The 26,375-nt window shown below is 40.6% G+C and overlaps 1 protein-coding gene across 1 annotated transcript in view; it reads right to left on the bottom strand.

Annotated features, from left to right (window-relative positions):
* Positions 1-1,374: 1,374 nt before the first annotated feature.
* Positions 1,375-26,375, bottom strand: part of LOC131435636 (protein patched) — a 60,199-nt gene continuing 35,198 nt past the window's right edge. The window contains exons 2-7 of the mRNA XM_058603731.1: positions 6,314-6,864; positions 5,771-6,251; positions 4,349-5,707; positions 4,074-4,281; positions 3,739-4,010; positions 1,375-3,662 (exon numbers count right to left, since the gene is read on the bottom strand). Of these exons, the coding sequence (XP_058459714.1) occupies positions 2,937-3,662; positions 3,739-4,010; positions 4,074-4,281; positions 4,349-5,707; positions 5,771-6,251; positions 6,314-6,864 (3,597 nt within the window). The 3' untranslated portion in view covers positions 1,375-2,936. The remainder of the gene's footprint in view (positions 3,663-3,738; positions 4,011-4,073; positions 4,282-4,348; positions 5,708-5,770; positions 6,252-6,313; positions 6,865-26,375) is intronic.

The raw sequence follows: 26,375 nt of genomic DNA on the forward strand, positions 1-26,375 counted from the left end.
CCGTGCCTTGAGTGGCTGGCGGCCATGGACCGAGTTAAGTGGAGACGTATGCTTGATACAGCAAAGGACACCCCAGGCCTATAGCTGTTAGGTAAGGTAAGTATAAAATGTTAAACAAGTTCTAAATTAAATCACAGAACAGAGTTTACTATATTAGAAAAATAATTATCATAAAACGTAAGCTATTAAATTTTTGCAAACATTTTTATGAATTCCGTAAGACTATCTCATGAATATCTGAATTAAAATATTGAATAGTTTATCCTCTATATCATAAGACAAACTTATGGAATTCATTTAATATCTCCATGTTTGAAAGTCATAATTTTTTTCTTATGAGGTTCGAAGATCATTTTGTCTGAGTGTATATCAAATGAACATATCCTATTGTGGCTAATGTTCGGGCCCACGTATAGAGGGCAGAGATGGCATTTCACCAGAGTTATACACGCTAGAGTCAGATTTTTGCCACACCGAGGATGCAAAAAACGAATCACCGCACAAAGAGGAAAGCGCACTTCTTCTCAGTGTCGAATAGACAGCATTTGAGTGTGTGCTTGTGGTTAAAGCAGCTGACGCGAGTGAAACAAATTCTCTTCGCATGAATCGCTCACACGCGCTCTCGTCTAAATACACCCAAGTGACCACTGGCGCGTGATGGTGAGCGAACACTTCTGTGAACTTCAATTAATAGAGAGTAGATCTGGCCTTGCTATGAAAAATTTGCAAGGAAAACCGAAAATTTTACGATAAATTGTTTTATTTTGCTGATTTTGCGTATCCACGCTTCATCTACGAAAACCATACAGCAGAGTGCTCACCGGCTTGTACACCTCTGTGAAAGTATCTGCATCCACCTCAGAGAATTTATTAGCTAATGCTCTAGCACTTTGGTGCGATTCAGTGGAAGAGGTAAAAGGAAATAAACAAACGCACTCATGATGCGTGCACACTTACACAACAGTGGTGTATAAATGTGAAAGAGAAGAGCTCTCGTTGAAGTTGTCAGTGCGAGGGGAGAAATTTTGCTTGCTCTTCGTCACACAGAGGAGATAGACATCTCTGATAGAGGGTATAACCGATTGGATGTGACATTTTCGCCTCGGTCTCCCCTTCACGCCGATTCGCCACCACCGCCGATAAATATGGTCTAGCACTACCGATTACGATATTGTTGAAAATTTCAACCAAGAGCCTCAAATCAACATCAGGAAGATTTTTGTAAGGAATATTAAAAATACCACCATAGCCCTCAAAGACTGTTCTCTTTGAAAAACCTTAACAATCAGTTGAGTCTACAAGTCCTTTTGATGGTTTGTAACGATTTGAATGCAAGATGTGTGTGATATTTTTACGCGTGTGTAATAAGACAGATTATTTTTCAGTTATAGGTAATACCATGAATTTATTCGTTCCACTGCATTTTCTTGATTTATTTGGAAACACGAAACATTGTATAAAAACTCTAATACTATAACCTATTAGACTCGTTAAGATTGTTCGTTCCACTCATTGATATGTCGCAACAGAGACTGTTAAGTGCCTACAGATCCCACGACACTGTACTAGCAGTTGTAACTAATTACAGCGAATATCATTTCTCCGGTAGCTTGTAACACTACGCTTCAGGTAGATTCCTCTGCAATTTTTTTTACCATTGCCACTTGTTTCAATCCAAAACCGCTTTTTGTATCGCTTATACCGACGTATTATAATTTAATTTATAAACGCTAGGCTTGCGTTCAAGTGTTACCGTATAAAAATAAATAAATAGATTTTTAGGGTAATATTTATTTACTTTTACATTTATAACATAAAAATAGTTTTGTGTTTTACCTTTTCACCTACTCAACGAGAGGTTCTTTTTCAAACGTTGTTTATATTGTTTTTAGTATCCATTGTTTTTTTTTCTTTCGATGTTTGAAACTAATAAAATGCTTACAAAATTGGTAACATTCTTAAACAAACAAAGCTTTCAAATGTACAAGTCTTGTTATTAACAATGAAATTGAAATTTTTTTTTGTTAGTTTACGAATAATTTCGAGAGAAAAGCCAAATATTCAGATTCATTGAAAGTTTGATGATTGAAATGAGTTTGGTTTCTGTCTTTAGTTTGTTTTCGGTATACATAAATGTTTGTGTGTGTGCATGTGGTTATTGTTCACACGATTGTCAAACGCAATCACTGTTAAGTACGACCGTCTTGGAGAACAAATAATAAGACTTTTCTTCTTTGTTGGAATCATTTTCTTTACAGTTGTGAGGAACAACTGCGGTTAAGTCTGTCTGTTTCACTATTTACACAATAAGTTATAGAAGTTTACGTTAAAAATTTCGTTTATAAAACTGAAAATATTTGGCCTTAAAGCATGCATCATCGTCTCTCAAACCCGCAATAAAAATGTACAGGGGACTCTACCTACGATTAAAGTAAATTCCGTAAAAACTATACCATCTCAGCTCCCTGGTTTTATACTGCAGAAGATACTAAGTCTTACGGGCTACAGTTGCTGTATTATTCCTATAGTTTAATCAGTTCGTCAGAGTTATTCAGCTGTATTTGTTCAAATATTACAAACATTCTTACACCAGGAACAAGTTTTTAAGTTGCTATACAACGTTGGGTAGGACCATTTTCCGGTCCCCGGCTAAAATACACGATCTACCTCTCTTTCACGCTACTATTTCTCTTTGTTCGTTGAGTATTGGCGAAAAATAGACAAAATTTCAAAACACTTCCGCTGCTATGGTATGGGTAAGAATAATACTTGCTTCTTTTGGAGGAAGAAAATCAAATAAATAATATTTACTGTTATACTAAATGCGAAGAAATAAAGGGTAAAGGAATTAGCCTATTTACATGCGTTCGTAGTAATGAACGATCGGACGTTCCCTTAAAACTATTCGATCGTCGTCGATACTAAAGGAGACTTAGTTAACTGCTACTGTTCCCACTACTGCTGCTAGAACTGCTTGTTCGAACCATTCGCGGTGGCCCTCGGCCCGGTGTCACCAGTTCCACCTTGATATTAGCGGTGGCGGTAACCTTCGTGTTTTGATGATCACCTCCGTGATGGTGCGTTTCGACGGTCACCTCCGGTTGGAGCACTATGCTCTGCAGCTCCGGTGCCTGATTGGCGTAGTTGACACTGATATTGTTTTTCTCGTGAATCGACGGGATGGACGAGGCGGAGCTTTTCCAGGACTGTGGCTCCTCGGTGATGGTCGTAAGCGAAGGCTCATTGTTCAGGTTAACATTGTTGTGTTTGTGATGATGATGCGACTTCGAGCAGTTCCTCGATGAAGATGACGAGGATCGTTTGTTGTTCAAGATGTAAGGTTTATTCGATATTTTGTTGTTTCGCTTCGGAGGCGGTGACGGAGTCGAAATTCGGTTGGCATACTGCAGCGGGATGATTTCTGCCCCAGGACCTACAATACTCAGTAGAATCGGGAAGAAGAACAGCCCATTGACGGCTCCGATCACGATGACCGAGAGCAATAGCCAGAAGAAATGTCGCACGACGAACTCGAAAGACGAAGTGGACAGCATCAGGACAGCCAGGATGGAGGTCATTACCGCGTGAACTGCGGGTGCCAGCGCGTGTTCCAGGGCCAGCTTTATTCTCCTTTCTCGATTACCTATCGCGGTGATGAAACCCTGTTGAGGTAAATGAAAAAAATAGAGTTTTTTGTTAGATCACATCAGTTAGGCACCATGAATAGCAATCTCTTACCAATGACACATGTACGGTGAAGCAAACTCCAAACCCGATGCTTGCTATTAGTATCACTGCCGGAATGGCAGACAAATTGATGCCTAGCAAAATCATAACTCCCAATAGTTGAATCAGCATAGTAACTATGCTGAATATGATTAGAATGGATGCCCAAACAGATAGCAGTAGAAGAGCGACTAAGCAAAAAGCGGCCACCAAAGCACATCCAACTGCCTTCAGTAGACAGGGTCGAAGATTCATGTACTGTTCCCAGAACAGGAAGGGAATACCTGCAAAATTAGACGGTTATTATTAGTAACGAAATTTTAGTAAGCGAAAATTATCTATCATACCAGAAGGATAATTGGGCAGTCCTCGAAATTCAAATCTCCGACTTAGTTCTCGAATCTGACCGATCATTTCTTTGATGTCCTGGGTATCGCTCAAACCATGTAGATAGAATGGTAGCTGCGTGTAAGTTAGAGGAGCACTCTTCGGTATCTTCAACTCAAAGTCACTCGGTGAATGGAACCATTCGCGCGGTTCAGGACGTAGATTTCCCTATAAAACAGATAGAATCATGGTAAATTTCCACTCTTACAGCCGATCACAAAAGTGAATAACTTACTTGTGATGCACCATACGCTAGACCATCGTTCCATGCCCAAGCCGACAGATAGTTGTAGAATGCTCTCGGATTGATAACTCCCTCGGAATCAACTAGTCGGATTTGTGTTACTAAGCTCTTATCGATGGGATTATCAACGTGACCGGTTTGCACCAGTAGCTTGTAGGCGAGAATGGCCTCGTCGCTTGCGTTTGCGAACCACCGCTCCTGAGTTATTCTGCCTTCCCGGTAGTCCCGGTCGAATGCTTTCTGTAGATTAATCAACCAGTCACGGAACAAACTGAGCCAAAAGTCGGGCAACCCTCCGTTGTCGTTTTTGATTACGTGCGATACTCGAACAAATGCTTCATGGTACTCGTGAAGCAACTTTTGATTCGTTGGATATTCAAAGTCGCCTTGCGTCACGGCGAACATACTGTAGAATCCAAACAATTTTCCTTGAACGCTCAGAAATTTGTGCTCGTTCGTGTTTTGTGGAACTAGATCAGTCAATTCTAGTCCATCGGGCAGTTTCATCGATGCGAACAGCGACACTCCTAGGGCGCCAGTCAGGACTAGCATAGCGAGTACTTTCACCGAGCTCTTGGAAATGAATGGAGCGTAATGTTTCACGGCAAACTTGGAAATGGAGAAACTAAAGCATGATTTTGCCGGACAATCGATTAGTGAATCATCTTGATTGGGTGGAACCTGTTGGCGATGTTTTAAATCCTGATTGACAGTTGGCAGTGTTGGCAGACAGCAACAAAGAATGTCCGCTCGTCCGGCTCGTCTTCTACGCAGATCTAGCGATATCATAGCAGGAAAAACGAGCAAAACGGCTGCTAAATTGAATACCAAAAGCACCGCTCCTTGGAAACAGAATACGCGCAGTGCCGGAACGGGGATTAACGAAGCGGCGAAGAAGGAACCGGCAGTCGAAGCGCCACTGAAGAGCACACTTAAACCGGCTTTTTTGAGAACCTGTCCAGTCTGTTCGTTGTTGTCACGTTCCGCGTAGGCATGCGTCAACACGAATATATGATCGACGCCAAGCCCAAGGGCCAAAAACGGAATCACCTGAGTTGTGGAGGCATTGAAAGCGATTCCAAGCAGAGCACAGAAACCTAATCCGGCTGCAGTAGTTACGCCAATCAGCAAAACACCCGCCACTCCGACACCACTTTGACCGTTCACAGGATCCTTCCATCTCAGCAGGGCCAATGCGGAGTACACGACGATGACAGCAACACCGATACCCAAACTGGCCGGATTCGGGTTGGAGTACTTGCCGAGAATGTCATCCAGGGCAGCCGATGAAAATGCAAACACTTCGTAATAGGACAGTGGTTTGACTTCCGTTTGCATAATTTTGTTTACCTGTTTGAAAGAAATGTAAATTAGAAAATCGAAACTAGGAAAGCGATGGATTTCGTGACCCACCTCAGCAGAGAATTTCTTCTGCCATGCGTTCAACACTTCGGCAGCCTTCTGCGGATTCCAGCCGATGTGATGCACTTTGTAGTGGTTATTCCAATATTCGTACATTTCCCGTTCTCCCATCAATTGGATCACCGTTTGTAGTGCTTTGGCGGTTTTCAAGTGTTGTGATCGATTGCGAGTTGCACCTCCAACGATCAGTTCCTCGGGCCAGTGCATGTACTTAGCAGCAAAACCGTAGCAACCTCCCGTTAAGCTTGCTGCTACATCCGGTACTTGTTGTGATTTCTTATTCGGTGCCGTTTCCGGGCACTGTTTATCCTTCGGATTCAGACACGGTTTCTCCGTGTAGCCAGTTCCGATTCCTGCTCGCTTCATATACTGTTCCAGAGTATCGAACGGAAACTGATAGTTCTGAGCTTTGATGTCCTTCAACAAGTTTTGGGGATTCAGGGATGTCCACTGAACTTTACTCGCCAGATGCCTGCAAGGAAAGAAGGAATGGTTCATGCTCTGTTAGGATTCGAATAACACAAACAAACTTACGGAATTACAACTGGGTATTCTGGTCCAAGCAACTTACTGCCCTCCCAAAAACAATCCAGCGGAGTTATGATCGCACATGGGATGATATTCTCGAAAATTTGCTCGATGAAATGCGTGTCAAAGTTCGGAATGTTGGGTGAGTAGCACATGTCCTTCAAACTCCATTCGATGTCATACATATGCACTCGGATTGATATCGCTTGTTTTACAACTTCCAGATGCGTCAGCAATGAGTTCGGATGTAGGATCGAAGCTTCCATGTCCTTGGGAGTCTGTATCAGCAGCTGATGCGTCGAGGAATCCATTTCGCCGAGTGATTTTTGCGTGTATGCTAACTCATGTTCTAACGTTCCGCCTTCCTGTATCCACAGCTGGTGCACCTTTGAGTGTACCGTCGCGGATTTGAGGCCCACACAAAACGTGCTAAGAACTAGTATTGCCACAAATAAAACTTTGCCCGCATGTTTCTGTATCGAACATCCGAGATTGTGAAGATGAGACTGAAACAGGGATCTCATGTAGACCGCTGACCGCCTCCCCCGCGCTTTACCCTGTGGACGAAAAGAAGAACGGAAAACATTGCGTGTGAGTTCAGAGTATTCTGCGAAGGTCGAGCGTTAAAACGTTCATTACTCGATTTCCAGGTTCGGCTATGAATAATTTGTGCGTAGCAATCAGCTATCGCTTTCGTCTACTTCTAAGCCCCAGAAACAGAAGAAAAATCAAAAAAAAATCCTGAATCCACCGCCCGAAACATGTTGTCACCCGAATTACGCAGCTTTTGCTTCTGGTTATACCTGTTTCGGACGAGCAGAAACCTTCTCCATAACATGTCACCGCCTCGCAGATGTTGTGGTTGGTTCTTTTTTCCCACCAACATTTTTCGGTTTTTATTATTAGCCAACATTCAGCTCCACCCGCTTTCCCCTTACCATATTCTATTCTGTTTTCAAAGGCTAGCTGCTTGTATTTATAATTAGCTCAAAACAAGGCTCCAAAAACATCAGGATTCTGTTGAAGCAACAGCATCGGAAAGGTCCGAACCTCGGTGGTCGTACCGTGCATAGCAGATGATGGGTGCGTAGCGAACAGGCTGTAATCGGATCCTTGAGTCACCTCACCCTGAATTCATTCTAGCACGAGATTCCCCCCGCCCGGTCGATGGAGCGATCGGTGGTAATTCGATAGCGAGCCTGCTATCTGCGGTGTGGTCTCCCTTGGAACCATATGTTGAATGGTCCGGCCGATTTTCCGGTTGAGTAAACCTCAATCACGAAATGTGTGTTTCTTCTTTCACCTTTGCGTAACTCGCAACCGTCGGTATGTGAACCTGTGAGTGTGAGTGAGCACTCGGATACATTGTTTTGTGAAATTTGAGATCGTTGCGCCTCCACCGGTGCGGTTTCAGTGGTAACTCACTAACTGTGTCAGTTAGCTAAGGTGTTTGATTCTGCGGTGGATTAGCTTTGACGCTCAATTGAGTACACTTACCACAATGTGAGAAAAATGTAGGATATTAACACTTGGTCATCGCGGAGATTGGCAGCAGGTTAAATGAAAGACTTTTATGCCAAACAAGTGACGAACCCTCAGTTCCTTGCACTTCCGTCGTGTCTTTGCGTTGTGGTACTTCGGCATATGATAAATTTGAGTAGATTTGATGTATTTGTAACTTTTAATAATAAAATATTTCCATAGCTATATTGTATGCTTAGCGTTTCTGTTGATCAGTTAAGTGGCAATGGCAGCTCAATTTGAACTGACAATGCACTGATGAGTCGAAAACGAAACGTGAAGAAGATTAAACATCCTATTGTTCCCCTTTTTGTGAGAAATTACTACCCAGTGTAGGTTGAGTATTAATTTGTTCACAAATCACATTTTTCGACAAATAATCCGTTGCTGTTAATGTCGGAAGTGTCATTGGGGAACTCTTTTCAAATTTATAGTAGCTTTCAAACTCTAACATTTTCAAAGGTTTTCGAAAGAGGCGCAGGAAAATATGAACCAAGAAAATTAAAAATGGTTAAACAAATGAATGAGAAAATATTTTTCTATCAAACCTTTAATCCATGACCAAATGGACGCACTATCACCTGAGCACTGACCATAAGATTTTGAACGATAGTAGAGTTAACTTGTTAACTTTTGTTCTCAAACCTATTCATTTGTTTACTAGCTTTGCAAAGTATAGCCATCATGATTCTCGATTAGACGAAGTTACCGACCTGCCAGATGTGATAACAAATCACTGATTTTGTCAAATACTCGGACCGCTTGTCAAACGAGAATTTCCACGAGGACAATGACAAAAACCGGGCGGTTTCGGGAACCGTCAACCTGGAGCTTGATAAGTTAAAATGGCGCGGATTCCGAAGGTATCATCGTAAGAGTGATGTGATTGACAAGTTAGGCTTTTTTCAGTGGCGTAACCGATAAAGCACATGACTCAATGATACTTTAAAACCGATTTAAACTTTTTAGGCTCATTTGGAAGCTGCGGTTTTGAAGATTTTGCCGAATAAAGACTGTTCCAGAAATTATGGACGCACTTTGATTTCGCTGTAATTTTATTCGATATACTGATAATATTAGACTAAAACAACAGAATATTATTCTCAACATTTGCTACTTAGCCATTGTAGACTAGCTGGCGCATCTTCTTTTGAACGTTCCTCATTAAATTCCGTACAGACTTCTTGGCGACAAGTTTTGACACTTTTTCCAATCTTTTTCGAACTGTTGAATGGTTTCGGCTGCCGAGACATGTTTCCTAAGATGTGATTTCGTTAATGCCCAAAATTCCTCAATTGGTCGAAGTTGTGGGCAATTTGGTGGATTCATGTCTTTTGGGACGAATGTGACATTTTTGGTAGTATACCATTCTACCGTTGATTTCGAGTAGTGGCAAGAAACAAGATTTGGCCAGAAGACAACAGGATCCTTTTGGCTTCAAATCATGACTAAAAGTCGTTTCTGTAAACATTCCTTGATGTATATTTCGCTGTTCATTGAAGCAATGGTGATGAAGGGTTTCGGAATGTAACCGCAGCTACAAATTGCTTGCTAGACCATAGCTTTCTTACCAAATATTTCGACTTCAATCGATGTCTCGGACTGGTTTAACACTTGCCCTTTTCACACCGTGTAATATTGTGGTCCCGGCAAGGATTTGTAATCGAGTTTCACGTAGGTTTCGTCGTCCATGATTATGCAGTTCAAATTTCTAGCAAGAATCGTATTGTACAGCTTTCGAACCCTCGGCCTGATCGATGCTTCTTGTTTCGAACTACGTTTTGATTGTTTCTGCTTCTTATAGGTTCGAAGATTCAAACGTTCTTTAGCACGAAAAACATTTGACTTCGAAGTGCCCACTTTTTTGGCCACATCCCGAACTGAAACCTCCTTCTTTTGCTCGAACGCCTTCAGTATACGTTTATCCAACTGAGGGTTAGCAGGACTTTTTTTTCGACCCGTTTTCGGTTTATCCTCAAACGTGTTATCCTCACCGAACTTCCTGATTGCATTTCGCACGGCTTTTTCACTTACTCCTTCCATTTTTGCTATCTTTCTCAGTGAAAGTCCGCGTTCTGTGCACCATTTGTACACAATTTTTCGACGTTGTTCTGCTGAAAGTCCACGCATTTCGAAACAAACTAATGAAAACGGATAAACAACTGCACAAGTGGTTAGAGAAGAGTGTAAACAACAGGACGCAGCCATAAAAAATGACAGATTCTGAACCATTGCGAAATGGCAGCGGTTTTTGGTTGCGTTCATACTTTCTGGGACAGTCTTTAAGTGACACAACGCAAAGGAATCAATGATCAAGTTCGAATGCATTAACGATACTATCGGTTTCGGAAATGTTATCGAGAAAAAATGACGTAGTAGCACACAATTTTGTTAATTTTTCGATCTAATCTGAATTCTTCACAAAATTTATCATAATGAAGAGAATTTTCAAAAGTTTTGAATAACACGAAAATCGCATTGTCATTCCACTAGGTGTATTGAGAAATTTTTTCTGTGAAACACATTTTTGTTTCGTATAAGTACACTGAGGTCTTTTTTATGCGGTCTTTTTTTATGCGGTTTTTTTACGTGACATTTTTTATGCGAATTTTTTTTTATGCGAAGTTTCAGAGTTATGCGGTTTTTTTGCGAATTTTCAGAGTTATGCGGTTTCCCTTCTGCGGTTTTTTTCATGCGAAGTTTCAGGGTTATGCGTTTTTTTATGCGAATTTTCAGAGTTATGCGGTTTACATTCTGCGGTTTTTTTATGCGAAGTTTCAGAGTTATGCGGTTTTTTTTATGCGAACACGGGTAAAAATCCATTGCCGGTACCATGATTAAAAATCAGGAAATCATGAATCATGTCTATCATGAATAATAAGTCATGATTTTATGAGAAAAATGATTGATATCATGAACAATAACACATGTCTCATGAATATTTTCATGATATCAATCATTTTGCTAATGAAATTTCATGAGAAGGCATGGTTCATAATTTCATGAATGAAAAATCATGATACCGGTAATAGATTTAGTCCCATATCGATTTTCGCCAATTTTGAGTTAGCTTGAGAAAAGAAATCTATCCTCATTATACTCTCAGAAATTGCAATAAAAGTTGAGGGTAATATTGGAATAAAGCTCAGATAGAATTGGAACAAAGACAATTGCCTGTAATTCAGTTATTTATTATTGAATTCAAGATCTTTTTTTATACAAATGTAGCGTTTTCTTCATACTTTCAAGAAAAAATACGGATAAAATTATTCGTCACAGCTTCGAAAGAATTCTCGAATTTTTCCTGTAACACGGCTCATTAGACGGTGCACACCTTCTTCGTCCATCGTTTAAGCTATCTTATTCCACCAGGTCGTCATCTGATTGATGTCTTTCCCTTTGCCTTGAGCCTCCTTTTCATGATTGCCCAGTATTTCTCAATAGGGTGAAACTGGGGACAGTTGGGTGGGTTAAGGTTTTTCGGAACAAACTGGACCCCTTTCTCTGCATACCATTCTTGAACGACTTTGCTGTAATGACAGCTTGCCAAATCTGGCCAAAACATTACGGGATGGCCGTGGGATCGAATGAACGGCAAAATTCGTTTTTGGAGACACTCTTTTTGGTATGGTTCCGATGTAATTGTCTTATTTGTAACGAAAACTTTCGTTTTTATGGCACAGCTGCAAATGCCCTGCCAAATCATAAAGTTTCTTGAAAATTTGTCGGCAAAAACAGATTTAAATTTGGCTGGAACATCCCCCCGAGCCGATGTTAAGTAAAGTTAAGTTTTGACCTGGGATTTGCCCGAAGTCAGCCTGGACATAGGTTTCATCGTCCATCAGAAGACACCCGTCGAACTTGGTCAGTACCTGGTCATATAGTTTCTGTTTGCTAGCTCGATACGACTTGATTCCTTCCCGGAGTCGAGTTCTCCTCACGGTACTATGGGCAGCACCGAATTTTGTGGCCAAATCACGGTCCGACAGATTAGGATTCCTCTTAATCGTCTTCAAAATCCTACCACGCAGTTTCCGGTCGACAGTTCCACTCCGACGATTGGCTTGAGGCTTCCGAATCGTCGTCAATGTTTCCTTATACCGTTTGATAACGCGCCATACGGTATTTCTGGGCAATTTCAGCTGTTTAGCTAGCCTAGAAGCAGACCACAATGGATTTTCCAAATAACTGTGCACAATTTTTTCCCTTCTTTCGGCTTCCATGTTGATTGTTCACAAAGTACAGTCGATTTGCGGTATGTCAAAAATCATACGTGAAGCTGACAAAATTCCCGACACGTGGGCGCCAAGACTTTCCAAATCCGTCCACCAGGAGCGCCACAATATGAGCAAAAGTTTGTTCCAATTCTAAATAAAGCAAGCTTTAGCAAAGGTGTATTACCGATATTTCATGTAATAATACCATGATTCGGAAATAAAATTTTCATCGCCTTTTTCTCGACCTACTGATTTTCCATATGGGACTGATCGTCGTAGGCGTCCAGCGATTTAACTGAGCGAAAATCAGATAAAAAGTGATTGGTTTTCTTTCAGTGCATGCGTAATAAACGTACGCCATTCAGGATACCGGGGAAAATTCTTCCACTCTTCTTGTACGATGCAGACAATCTCTCCGTACTGAGACATGGTTTCTTTAATGGTTTCGTCAGATGCTGCCATAGAAAAACCTTTCACACGCGCTTCCGTAGAACAATCACTAGGAATGTTGAAATTGACGTTATCGCACTCCACACAGTGTACATTGTTGTACCTCATTTTACTAATTCTTTAAAAAAGAATACCTATTATCGTTTTTCCTCAGCATCTATTTCGATACGCTTTTTGTTCAACTAACAGTTACCGAGTTACGGTTACCATGTAAAAAAACATCCGCCATTTTTTTAAAAATCCATCGTAGACATCTCTTCAACAAGTTAGTGTGGAGTTATACAACAACGTTTGCGGATTCACCCTGAAAACCTGGTTTCAGTTCACCTTTCACCGTAACGTACCACGGCCACGGGGCTTCGTTGATTAACTGTTTCAAATTCAAAAGAATCATCATGCACAATAGTAGCGAAAAAAAATAAAACGATCCATGAAACCGCACGCGACGCTCACGGATCGGGCAATCAAACAGCAGAGACACCCCGAAAACATCTTAATTAAAACAAATGTTTACATTTCAATCTAGCGGAGCGTGCGCGCGGGTGGCCCGTGGAACATCTGCATCTACGACTGATTGCTATATGGGAGATCACCAGATCATCGTACGAGCATATGGCGCTGGGTAGGTGGAGACCAGGATCGTCGGCGGACGCCTCCGCACTTGCAACTGGACGGGTATGTGGGTACGACGCGGAGGTACCGGAATCACGTGCGTGATACTCACGCTCATGCATGAAGCCAAGCGTGGTCTAAGCGCGATGAATACAATTTCATGAAGATTAATCGAATTAAAGAAAACCGCAGAAGAGAGGGTAAGAAAAATAAAGACATAACTATAAATAAAATAGTTGTGGCATTGAGCGGGGAGCACGACGAAACGAAGAAACGATTGTCGCTGAAGAAAGCGTACAAAAGTAAGCAACGGAGAAAAATGTAAATAAACAAGTCAACATTCGTGCGACGGCTCGACGGATCAGTGTGTCGATGACTAGGGTTACATTATAATCAGTTCCAGCTATATTTTGTTTCGGAACGACGGTGGGAACATAGTCGTGGCGATTGCTGCCCAGTTAGTTCCGAGAAAGAAGTGCGGTTATGGTGTGAAGGTCGCTGAATAATTTTCAGGTTGGTTAGCATTTTTGGGCAAGTAATCTACCCAGAAACCCACCGTTCGTCCGCACCGGCGACGCACGACGAATAACTTACCGAAGTCTTATCGTATATCTGTTTCGTTCTCAACTAGATATAAATCAGCTTACCGTCTCCTTTTTCCTACGGTTATTCACAAGGGAAACGCATGGTCGTTAGCATGAGTAGCGTATCTTTGACTAGTCTGCCTCAGAGTCACAGACTACTTCAGGGAATCGTACGGAATTGCACCGGTTTCATTTGATGACGCGGCTTCCGTTCCCACAGGAGAGCTGAATTTATCATCAGCCAGCTAGGCACAGCAAAACTTTCCTCGTAACCGGTCATTATCCATCATCTTCTCTATTCGTTCCCAAGCGCTCACGTTCGTCCCGAATCGGAAGTTCTTTTTCTACGGTAACCTCCCTATTCCGTCCTTAACGTCGCCTTAATAAATGATAATTATCAATAAACTGATTTATTATCCATGGTTACATATCTGTCGGTGAACAGCAGTGCTGTGCCATGTTTCCCGGATCCCAGTGAGTCATACACCGAAGCTTAATATTTTCCTTCGTTTTCACCGAGAATTAACAATGCGCGTTGGTTTTTCGGTCGAGCAGATGCAAAGAAGACATGCAACAACAACATCTACGAACGGTCGAACACACGCAGGCAGCCTCGCTTTCAACCTCCAGACTCCGGTTTTCCTGACATGGATCATTAAGAATAACTCATCAAGAGATATAATTTAAATAAATTTCGAACGCCCATAACATGCGCGGTTCCGAACATTGGCTCAAAGTTGTTTTGGGAAGCGGAGCACGTTTGACCACCGCCTGGCTGGCAAATGGAAACAGTCGCAATGCTGGATAATGTCTCTATAAAGGTGCTGGCTCTCTTCTCCTGCCGCAGCAAAAACAAGTATTTGATACAAGTTCGCGTGTTCCGCGGAGGTAGCATAGCATGAACTCGTAGCTTCTCTCGGTGCCGTCGCGATGATCCGGTCCAGATTGCGAGCAGCACCTTAATGTTCACCAACGACGCCACACAGCAGGTCTAGTCGCGGATCACCCGCCAACTCACAACACAAAGCAGAGCCCACCGCACAACAGGACCGTCGCTGATTGAGACATTATAGGAGCAATAAATAAGAAATTAATATCATTCCGCACCTCCGTGCGGAGCTTAGCGCGTCTTCGGAGCTCTCACACAATGCCGCAACGCTTCTTCACCTGACAGCGACGGCTCACCCAGTGCCCACTGCACCGCTGAAGAATGTCTTGCGAATGATTTATTTCATTAATCAAGATGCTGAGAAAAGATTGCCGCCACCCGGCGACCGCCAACGATGTTTCTATGTCCTCCTCCTTCTCCTCCTCATCATTCCTCATCCTCCTTCCACCCGGCACCTCCTATTCCTCTCGGTAAAGTGCTGCCAGTCCTGACCTGACCGATCTTCAAGTGACGCGGACGCTTGTAGTCAGTTATAAATCGTATCGATTCATTCCTACTACGCAGGTCGCCGCGATAAGTGCTTTCCTCACATTACGATGTTGATGATGATGATGATGATGATGTTGTTGATGATGGTAATGGTGGTGATGCTGGTGCTGGCTGGTGCCTATACAGGTACCTCCACGATCGTGGCAAAAGTCAATCGACCCGAACGCGAAAGCAAGCGACCTTCACAACACGTTTCCAAAATCTGTTCCGTCGTCTCTCTCTCTCGGAGGGTTATAAAGTCATTAAAATTCTCTACCCGTGCTAGAAATAGGCAAGGCCACCCCGGTTTAGGACCTTGCGTTACTGAGGCGGACTCTTGGATCGCATAGAGATGCGTTTTATCTTATCTTACACCCTGTTCACTCTGCCCGGTAAAACGCTTGCAATGCTTTTACGGTTATTGCTTTTGACAATACAGCTTCGTCCGTTTCGCCAGCTTTGGGCCCGATATTGGACAATAAATCTTTTTGTTCGGTGAAGTAAATTTTTGGTTAAGGCAATTCTTGGGAACGGCGGCTTGTTTACAACGTGTATATAGTTTCGATCGTCAATTGTACCTTGTTAACAGGCGAACATCATAAGGCAAACCGTTGAGCTCTCTATACTGACTCCAGAAAAGCTTTCGACAGAATTGACATACCATTATTACTATTCAAAATTAAAAAATATGGCATTGAACAAAAACTTTTAGAATGGCTTGAATCATATCTCACAAAACGTAAACAAATTGTACGCTATCAAAACACATACTCCAAATCAATTAATGTCACTTCAGGTGTTCCCCAAGGTTCACATTTAGGCCCTCTTCTTTTTATCTTGTACGTAAACGACATTTCCTTCTTACTCAAACATCTAAAAGTACTTGTATATGCAGACGACATGAAGCTCTTCGTGGAAATAAAAAATGCTGTAGATGCTGAAGTATTCCAATATGAAATTAACGTATTCAACATTTGGTGCAATAAAAGCTTACTCCAACTAAACGTTAAAAAATGTAGTTCAGTAACTTTTAGTAGAAAAATCATGTCTCCTTCCATTAACATATATTTAGGAAACCAACCTGTAGAAAAATGTAAAATTATTAGAGACCTAGGCGTAATTTTAGACTCCAAACTTACTTTCGTGGAGCATTATAATACAATTATCTCTAAAGCAAATAGTATGTTAGGCTTCATTAAACGTTTAAGTCATAATTTTCAGGACCCTTACACAATAAAATTATTATATACAACATACGTCAGGCCAATTTTGGAATACTGCAGCATAGTATGGATCCCATGTACCTCCGTACGCGTAGAACGCATCGAATCTGTCCAAAAACAATTTCTACTGTATGCGCTTCGTAGACTAAACTGGACTACATTTCCTCTTCCATCATATAAAGCGCGTTGTATGCTCATAAACCTACAAACACTCGAAGAACGCCGCAAAGCTACAATGCTTTATTTTATCAACGACATTATTTCTCAACGAGTACAATCTGAATCATTGCTTTCACAACTAAAATTTTATGCTCCTAGTCGCCATCTCAGAAGTCGTCAAATATTCTTGGAAAAAATATAAAACAAATTATGCCAAAAATAATCCTAATAATCAAATGATGCGCTTTTATAACGAAAACTGCCAAAAAATCGATCTAACTATGTCCAGGAAACAAATAAAAGAAAAATTGAAACTAAATCGTAGAAATAATGTATAGCATATAAGAAACCATTGTAACTTTGTTTGTCTGTAGTCTACATTTGTTTTACGAATAAATAAATAAATAAATAAATTATATCGGAAGGCTGTGCAATCACTGTGAAAGCCAGTAGTACACGGATAAAAATCCATTGCCAGTACTATGATTAAGAATCATGGAAATCATGAAACATATTTCTCATGAGATCATATATATAATTAATGATATTATGAGCAAAATGATCTAAATCATGAAAATTTTCATGGAATAAGAGTTATTGTTCCTGATATGAACCATTTTGTTCATGACATTATCAGTAAAAGGTATGATCTCATAAAGAAAAGTCCGAGAAAATCGGGTGCACTGTTTCTCAATTTTTTTTGCACATTTTACTTCGTTACTTCCGAACCGGAAGTTCGATCCGGGTAAAATTGAGCAGCAGCCTATGGGATCAAGAGACCTTTCATTTGAGTCTAAAAATCAAAATTTGTGAAAATCAGTCCGGCCATCTCGGAGAAAATCGAGTGCACATTGTTGTTACATACACACGCATACAGACAAACTTACACAGACATTTGCTCAGTTCGTCGAGTTGAGTCGAATAGTATATGACATTCGGCCCTCCGGGCCTCGGTTCAAAAGTCGGTTTTCACAGTGATTGCATAGCCTTTCTATATAAGAAAGGAAAAAAAAAACCTGTTTCAATCCACCTTGTGGTGTAATGATGTCTATCTCATATTTCTCGTTACTGGAAAAACAAAATATTTGGGCATGAACAAGCCAAACTTGAGCCAAATTTTCCCGTTTTTTTGCATCTTTGCTGTAGTAAACAGTTTGAAATTTTAAATGGTGAAGTGCGCAATTGAGTCAAATTTCGTAGCGGTTCATTTAACCGTAAGACTTTTCATTTGAGCCTAAGTTTGCGAAAATCGGCTTAGGTGGAGAGCTAATAAAAGTCATTTTCATTGACTAAAAATAGACGAAAATGACACGAAATTACTGTCACTCTCAGCTTCGCTTGCAAACTATGAGAACGAAATCCATGTCCAGTCAATGACATAAGCGGGACAGTAGTTTCAAAATTGTGTTTTTCTTTCATTTGCTCTTTCAGTCGTTTGCAGTTTTCAGTGAAAATCTCATAGTATGCAGCAGGCGCGTAGCCAGAGAAAATTTTCGGGGGGGGGGGTTTTAGAACATGGTGATAAATCAACACATGTACAATTTATATCACAATGTTTCCCATGGGTTATAATTTTTTGTTTCGGGGGGGGTTTGAACCCCTAAACCCCCCCCCCCCCCTGTGTACGCGCCTCTATGCAGTGTTGATATTCAACCGAAGCTGTGAGAATTGAAAATGACAGAAAAAGGTTTCACAATAATTTTTACCTCTTGGTGCTCGAATTTGTAGTAGTTTTGGTTTCCAAAGAGGTTCTGGGATGTAATTACTTCGATTTACCAAATTTTAATCTCTTTTTATAGCCAAGCGTCACAGATTTTCAATACATCGATGAAAGAATGAGAATTGAAATTCTGCTGATGCTCCCTGAAAACGTTAGTTTGGTTTCGTCTTGTCATAGAGGAAAGAGTGACGTTGGCAATTATACTCTCTCATTTTTTCGATGAGAAACGAAAATGCTTCGTCTCTTTTCGTTTGTTCTGGTGTCGGTCATTTACGAATGAGACAGTAAAACATTAAAAATGAGACTGCTGGAATGGTTTCTTTTATTGAGAATGCGTGACAATTTTAAGCTCTGCTTAGGTGTGAAAATGCCGATAAAAATGAACTGAGTTCGGAAACCGATAACTCCGACATCAATTTATTTGTGTCATTAACTGACAAGACACGCACCAAAGCTGATATCTGTCACTATCAACTAGCAACATTTATTTATTTATTTATAATATTGTACGAAAAAGATAGGATAGCTTATGTCACTGGACAGCTGCCAACCAGGTGGTTCTACAAATTACCATGTATGGAGTGTCTGAGAGCCCGTACATCAAACCTAAAATGCTCTCGAAATTTCACTCGTCAGGATGCTCATTGATTACCGATGCAATTGATATTATCTTCACTTCTTCTGTCACTGCTTGATTACGTTGTGAATAAATAAATAATCAAAGAGCAAAAATATTGAAATATATTCATTAACTCCAATAAACTTCAAGTCCGATGACTTTTGCAAAGATTAATGAACTTTATTGATGTATGTTTACGTTTGTACTCTTGTTTTTTTTTATGTCAACAGGGAATAGGAGAATGAGTGAGTATACTTCTACTTGGTCATAGAACTATTGAGTATCTCATTTGGCAGTCACTTTCACACAGATTACAGTTGAATGTCAAAGTCATTCGACGTGACTTGGAAATTGCAACTCTGATACGCACCATATAAGATTTATATGGGTAGTTCAAAAGACTTTATTTCTGTTTTACAGCGCCAGCGTAGTTCTTAAAATTGATTTTTTTACTTATCATCCTATAATTCCGGAGCCGAAAGCTTTGTAATCTCGACGAGCTGATTCGATTTAAGCCGTGTGGCATCCGGCGGAATTATTTTTTACCAAGAATTGATCCACTGGTTTCCTATTCCATGTCGTAAAAGGCCACAAAAATAGGAACTCCTAAGTCAAGGTGTATTTCCGTGCCGATGGCTGAATGGCTGCAGGAGGTTAAACATTGCAGTCGTGAACGGAATATCTTGGGTTTTTCCCTTACTGGATACACGCAATGCTTAGCAATCGACTTCTTTGTTCTTCGCTTCGGCAAGCAGAGATTAGAAAGCTGAGTGTCTGTGGGTGTCCTCAAGGTGGTGTACTATCCCCTCTTTTATGGAACCTAGTCGCTGATGGTTTGTTAAGGAAACTTAGTAACCTTGGATTTCCGACTTATGGTTTTGCCGACGACTATCATATATTGATGACCGGAATAAGCATTAACACTCTCTTTGATTTAATGCAGCAAGCCCTGCGATCTGTTGCACAATGGTGTTGTCAGGTTGGATTATCTGTGAATCCGGGCAAAACATCAATGGTGCTTTTCACTCATCGTAGGATAATTACAGGAGCTCGTCCGTTGCAGTTCTTTGGTTCAGAGGTCACTGTGGTCGATCAAGTTAAATACGTCGGGGTTATTCTTGACTCAAAACTGAATTGGTCTGCTCACATTGACTTCAGGATTGAAGGAGCTTGCATGGCTTTCGGCCAATGCAGACGAGCTTTTAGAAAATCATGGGGACTCAAACCCAGATATATTCATTGGATCTACACAACTATTGTTAGACCAATTTTAGCATATGGTTGTCTTGTATGGTGGCAGAAAGGAGAAGTCGCGACAGTTCAGTCAAAGCTAAATCATCTCCAAAGGATGGTCCTAATGGCGATGACAGGAGCATTCACGACAACTCCTACTGCTGCTCTAGAGGCGCTACTGTGCATTAAACCACTACATGTGTTCCTAAAACAAGAAGCATTATCTTGTGCATACTGTCTTAGGGTTACAGGGCTTTGGAACAGTAACCCATTAGATTATGCTACCAGCCACACTCGCTTGTGGTCTCAAATGGTTACATGGGATGAGTATTTACTCGCTCCTAGTGACCTAACTCTCACATGCAGTTTTCCTTTTAAAACATTCAAAGTGAGCTATCCTCTTCGTTAGGAATGATTGTCTGGTTGTCTGGAACGACAACTTGATGAACACATAGTTTGTTTTACGGACGGTTCTCTGTTGAATGGTCGTGCTGGTGCTGGTATCTACTGTCGTGAAATAGGCTGGAGCAGTCTCATTCACTTGGTAGATACTGTACTGTGTTCCAAGCAGAAATCTACGCAATTCTGTGTGGAGTACAATCGGCACTTCAGCAGAGGATCTGTGGTAAACGTATTTATTTTTGTTCCGACAGTCAGGCAGCCTTAAAAGCACTCAGTTCGAATGACTCACGGTCGAATCTAGTGATCGCATGTCGAACTCAAATTGAAGACCTCAGCATTTCAAATGCTGTTTACTTCTTATGGGTACCCGGCCATTCTGGTATTACTGGAAATGAATGGGCTGATGAGTTGGCTAGAGCTGGTGCAACGAATGATTTCGTTGGTCCTGAACCAGCTTTACCACTTTCAACTAGTAGGATAAAGCACAAGATACGTTCTTGGGCTGCATCCAAACATGCCAGCTACTGGCGCAGCTTGCAAACTTGCGCTCAGACAAAAGCATTTCTACCAGATTTAGATCTGAAAATGTCAAAGTGTCTACTGCATTTCTCCAAGTATCATTGAAGTGTTCTGGTCAGAGCTCTGACTGGACATTGCAAACTCAATTATCACATGGCTACTATTCAACGTGCTGAGTATTATTCGTGTGATTTGTGTGAATGCGATTGTGGTACTTCATATCATCTGATATGTAACTGTCCCGCATTGACGCAGCTACGTATCCGGGTTTTTGGTTCTCCATACATGGTTGAGTCTGTGTATGCGGAGCTAAAATTGAAGGATATTCTCTCGTTTCTCACCCAATGTGGTAAGGAGCTATAGTCAGAAGAGTTCATCGTTCTTCCTGGAGTGAATGAATCCCTTCTGTATTCACCTTAAACAGGGTTTGGCAGATTGTTTGGCATCCTCTGGGGGGTACCGAATTTACTTCTGCTCGTACATACTGCGAGTCGTTCTGCATTCTTCCGGGAGTGCAGAATGGTGTCGCTTTTGTAAGATCTCTAAATCCTCTCGGGGGTTGGAGGTTTTATTAACAGCAGACTGTTCAGGACCTCGTAGAGGTTCAGAATTTCCTTCTGCTTCCACTAAATGTGATCCTCAGCAGATTGTTCAGCATCCCTTATGGGTGCAGAATTTACTTCTGCTTTTATGTGTTTTTGTGTCGTCAATTTTTCCCATCCTCCTAGTCCAACCCTTACCATTTCCTTTCAATCCTTCCCTCTTATATATCGGGAAAATGATGTTAAAAACAAATTGATGGCAAGGCACAAATCTCCAAATATCAAGGGGAACGTGCCATTTGAGCCAATTTGTTCTGATTCCTGATTCCTGATTATTGATGTATGTTTACGTTTGTACTCTTGTTTTTTTTTATGTCAACAGGGAATAGGAGAATGAGTGAGTATACTTCTACTTGGTCATAGAACTATTGAGTATCTCATTTGGCAGTCACTTTCACACAGATTACAGTTGAATGTCAAAGTCATTCGACGTGACTTGGAAATTGCAACTCTGATACGCACCATATAAGATTTATATGGGTAGTTCAAAAGACTTTATTTCTGTTTTACAGCGCCAGCGTAGTTCTTAAAATTGATTTTTTTACTTATCATCCTATAATTCCGGAGCCGAAAGCTTTGTAATCTCGACGAGCTGATTCGAATGGTATATGACACTGAGCCCTCCGTGACTTGGTTCTACAGTTGGGTTTCACTGTGTATTTTCTATATTATAGGTAAAAATGATGCGATTTGAAAAAATGCATAATTCTCTAAACGTTCATTTTGTTTTGTTCTGTGTACATTTTTTCAGAGTGTCCTATTGATTTCCTACTAGACATGGGTGAAACAGGCCATTTCCGAGAACTGTTCAGAGCTTGATAGTTTTGCCAAAAGAACTAGTTCTCCTGAAACGTTCATACGTTCTTCAGAAGTTTTAATTGTTTCTGCAAGAATCGTACGAGAGCGAGTAGATATATTTTATCGGTAACAAACTCGTTAATGGAAATGTAGTATCTTTTTTTCATGTATTTAAAGTGTCAATCGTTCATTTTTGTACAATTTCTATTGCATTCTTGAAAACTACAACCGTTTCGAAATATACAGTTATTAATACACTTCATTATAGAACTCAATCACATTAATTTATTTTGAAAATATTAAAGAACTATCGTTCTTCAACAAACAACTGTTGTTCACTCATTCTGCCAGAAGAACTAGTTTTTCTGAATTTCTTACAACTTCACCTTTGGCACTATTTTTGTATAAGTAACGGTTTCTGAGTTACAAAAATGGTAAGATCACAAAGAACGTCCGTGACGGATAATTGGTACATATAAATTCTAAGTTGAGTGAATTATAGTTGGAGCCCAAAAATTCATTCAAATGCGATTTAAAGCCAACACGAATGCGATTGTCCGTCATTTGACAGGTTAGGTTTTTATTAGAGTGCCTGTAAGTAGAGTGACGAGTAGAGAGCTGTTCGTTTGGAAGACACAGTAACTGACAGTATCGGTCCAAACGAGCAAACAACCTTCTTAATACGATATAAAACTAACGAAACTACCAACATTTCAGATTACATGAAGTTGTGGCCAACATTATGGATGAGATGTCTTTACTTGGCTTAGAGGCATTTTAGTTTTTACGAGTTGCAGTGTATGTTGAATTGAGTCATCTACAAAAGTAATTCAGTGTAATTCTTTTCAGTGTAGTTATTTGACCATTCCCTGATCATTCCAAGCATACAGAAAAATCTGAAACTTTACTGTTACACATCACCAGTCGTTAAATATTTTAAACAAAACACAAAGAAATGTCTAGATCTCAAGACGGATGACAAAAAACCATCCTCTCGCTTGATTCGTTTGAAATCGAAACATGAAAGGAAGAAGTTCATACCTACAAGCAACTCAATTATGCAATTATATAGTACTATACCAAAGTGGTAACCGAATATCTTAGCGATCCGCCGGTCGGTGGCTGACATAGGAATCCTCTCCGTCTTTTTTCACCAAGTACCAGTCAGTCAGTTAGTCAGTTTAGTCAATTCGTTTGTTCACTTGAGCATACGACAAGCTTGGGATGATCAAAAATCAAATCAAATGAAAAAGTTTTCTTGAAATATTCCGACTAAAAGTCGAAGTGTTATATTTAATAATAGTGCTAACCTCGATAACCTGGTGCTAGTAGAAAAGTTTCTTCGTTTACCTGCTGTCCAACTTTCGAAAGCTAGTCGTATTTCGATCCACCCTACTATCAGTCAAGGGATCAGGCCACCAACCCACACACCTTAGTTGGAATTGGACAAACAGAAGCGAGTACGCACTTCATACCCGGTCCCTAGGTAGCGTCTCGCCAAGCCAGGATAGAAAAGAAAGCCATCAGCGCAGTAGTAAAAGAGTAGAGTCTTAAAATAAATAAACATTTCATCCATCTCGGCGAACTTGACTCAAGATCTCGACTGGTAACCACTTTCAACGATCCGCCGGTCGACCGATCGCATATTGCACGGGAGCGCAAACCAGTAGCAATCCGAACCAGTCCGACAACGATATGATTGAAGGCAAAATATTGCTCCATCTGCTGCTGTTTGTTTTATTTCGGATTCTCACTAATTAGTCGCTTTCGGCTGCCATCCTTCGTCTCACGAGCGTCCAATCAAATCCGATGAATGCATCAGAAGCCGGGGCCCCTTTTGCCGAGCAAAACAGCAACCGGATCGAATTTCTCTGCTACTTCCGGCGCACGTTTATCACGCACGTTAGCTGGTTGCTGGTCGAAAAATTCAATCCCGCCCGGAAGTGTGTTGTGAATTATGACGGCGAACGATGTGGCGGCATTCAGATGGAAGTTGCACATTGAAGTGCATGGCCGGCCGCACACGTGCCGGTAATGTTTGTACCATATTTCCGGTGCCGCTGGTCGGAAGATGTTTGAGCGTAATCTGATAGTTGGTCGCGTTGAACAAAGTTTAAAAAATTCAAAACTTTTACGTCTCGCAAGACCAAATAAAAACTATTTTATTGAAAAATATTTTTCTTTTGTCTAGGATACAAATAATACTGTCGGATTCATTTCTGACACAGCTTGTTTTTTTCTTTCAATCCGACACAACTAAAACGGTAAATGAAATAATACAATCGAGCGAAGACACACTCTAAGCAGTTGTCTGAGTTATAACAGCTAATGTAGTTATTCATTCTAGGATTTTCATGAGTTCAAAGTTGTAAGTGAGCAGAAAATAAACTTTCAGAAAATAAAAATAAAAATTACACATGACGTAAACTCAAGCAGGCCATATTTTGACACCTATTAAAATTTTTTTGTTCATTTCGAAGCAAAATTCATCTGAATTAACTGAAAAGCTTATGACATGATTACGTGCTTGTGGGTTGCGATTTCAAGTGAATTGCGATGCTCCTTTTATGTGCATCTATCGAAACGTAAATTCACATGATTTTTTCGTTGTGTAGGAAATGTTATGTTAATATATACCTTTTTCAGTTAAGTTGTTCGGAATTTGAGTCGGAATTCATTGTGAGTTACAAATGCACCTACTGATTCCGCTTGGAATTGATTTATCTTATATGGAACCTAATCGGAAATCAGAACAAATTTTCGGACGAGTTTACCGAGTGTACACGCCAGAAGCCATCTCAGTTCTGCCTAAATGCAGGTCCCGTTGGTCATGGCAATTCAAGGCACTTTCAATTTCACATTCAATTACGACGGGCAACGCTCCCATCGTAATGCGAAAATAAAAGTATTGATAAAGAACCCAAATGAAAATTAAGACTGACGAAACCTGGTGCCCTATAAAGAGGTGAAATTTAACCCCTAAATGACCAAATCTGCATCGGCCAGAAATAGTCGAAAACACGTTTTCGTTCGGCACGTCAAAAAAAAAACATTGCACTTCGTTGCAAAACAAAAAGTGTTCTGTAAGTAGCAGAAACTTTACGTCTGCTTAGCGGTTCAAATTGAACTGCCGAGTTTAGCACTAAGCATTTCAATTTGAACAGCTCTGCACTGATGAGTCAAAGACGAAACGTAAAAATAATAAGGTGAAATTTAATTTCGCTTAAGCAACACTAATTGCACCCTGATTAGTGATTTCTGATTTGTCGTATTAATCGATTATAAGGTATTCTATTAATAAAAGAGAAGTCGATTAGTGTAATCGATTACTATTAAGCATTAATCGATTAATGCAATTAATCGATCAAATTATTCTAAACAGAATCAGAGCTGCCAAAAGAAAATCTGTGTTGAATATCAATTCTTTACCATTAGTGTATCATACAGCAAGAAAAATATGAGAAAATGTGGTTGAAATGTTTAGAAAATTCAATAATATCTATGATCAAACGGATGGAAAAATGTATGAACATTGTAACCGTGGGCAGAATGGATCAAAAATCATTATTTAAATTGAAATTCGTATTTCCTTGAATTATGACAGATGAAACTGCAACTCTCATCATAGCAACGTTTAGACTTAGGCTGCAGACAGAGTGAGCGCGAGAAGCAGAGCCGAGCTTGGTGCTGACCAAAGCAGGAAACGTACTTACAGCAAAACAGAGGGACCCTGTCAGAGTGAAAGCTGAGCCGATTTCTCACTTGTACTCTTAAAGAGTCCTTTTGATTAACTACTAGTATCATTCTCGCTTTTGATTTGCCAATGTTAGTCACCAGCTCGGCTTCGCTTCTCGCCCCCACTATGTCTGCAGCCTAAGGCTAAACGTTATATACTAAGGCGGTGAATCATTTCGCGGTTAACTTTATCTTTTGGTTGATTTTTTCAGTGTCGGAAAATAACCATCGATCTGTCAAAAGTAACCATGTTCTCG

The sequence above is a fragment of the Malaya genurostris genome, chromosome 3 (assembly GCF_030247185.1).
Source record: "Malaya genurostris strain Urasoe2022 chromosome 3, Malgen_1.1, whole genome shotgun sequence".
Taxonomy (NCBI): domain Eukaryota; kingdom Metazoa; phylum Arthropoda; class Insecta; order Diptera; family Culicidae; genus Malaya; species Malaya genurostris.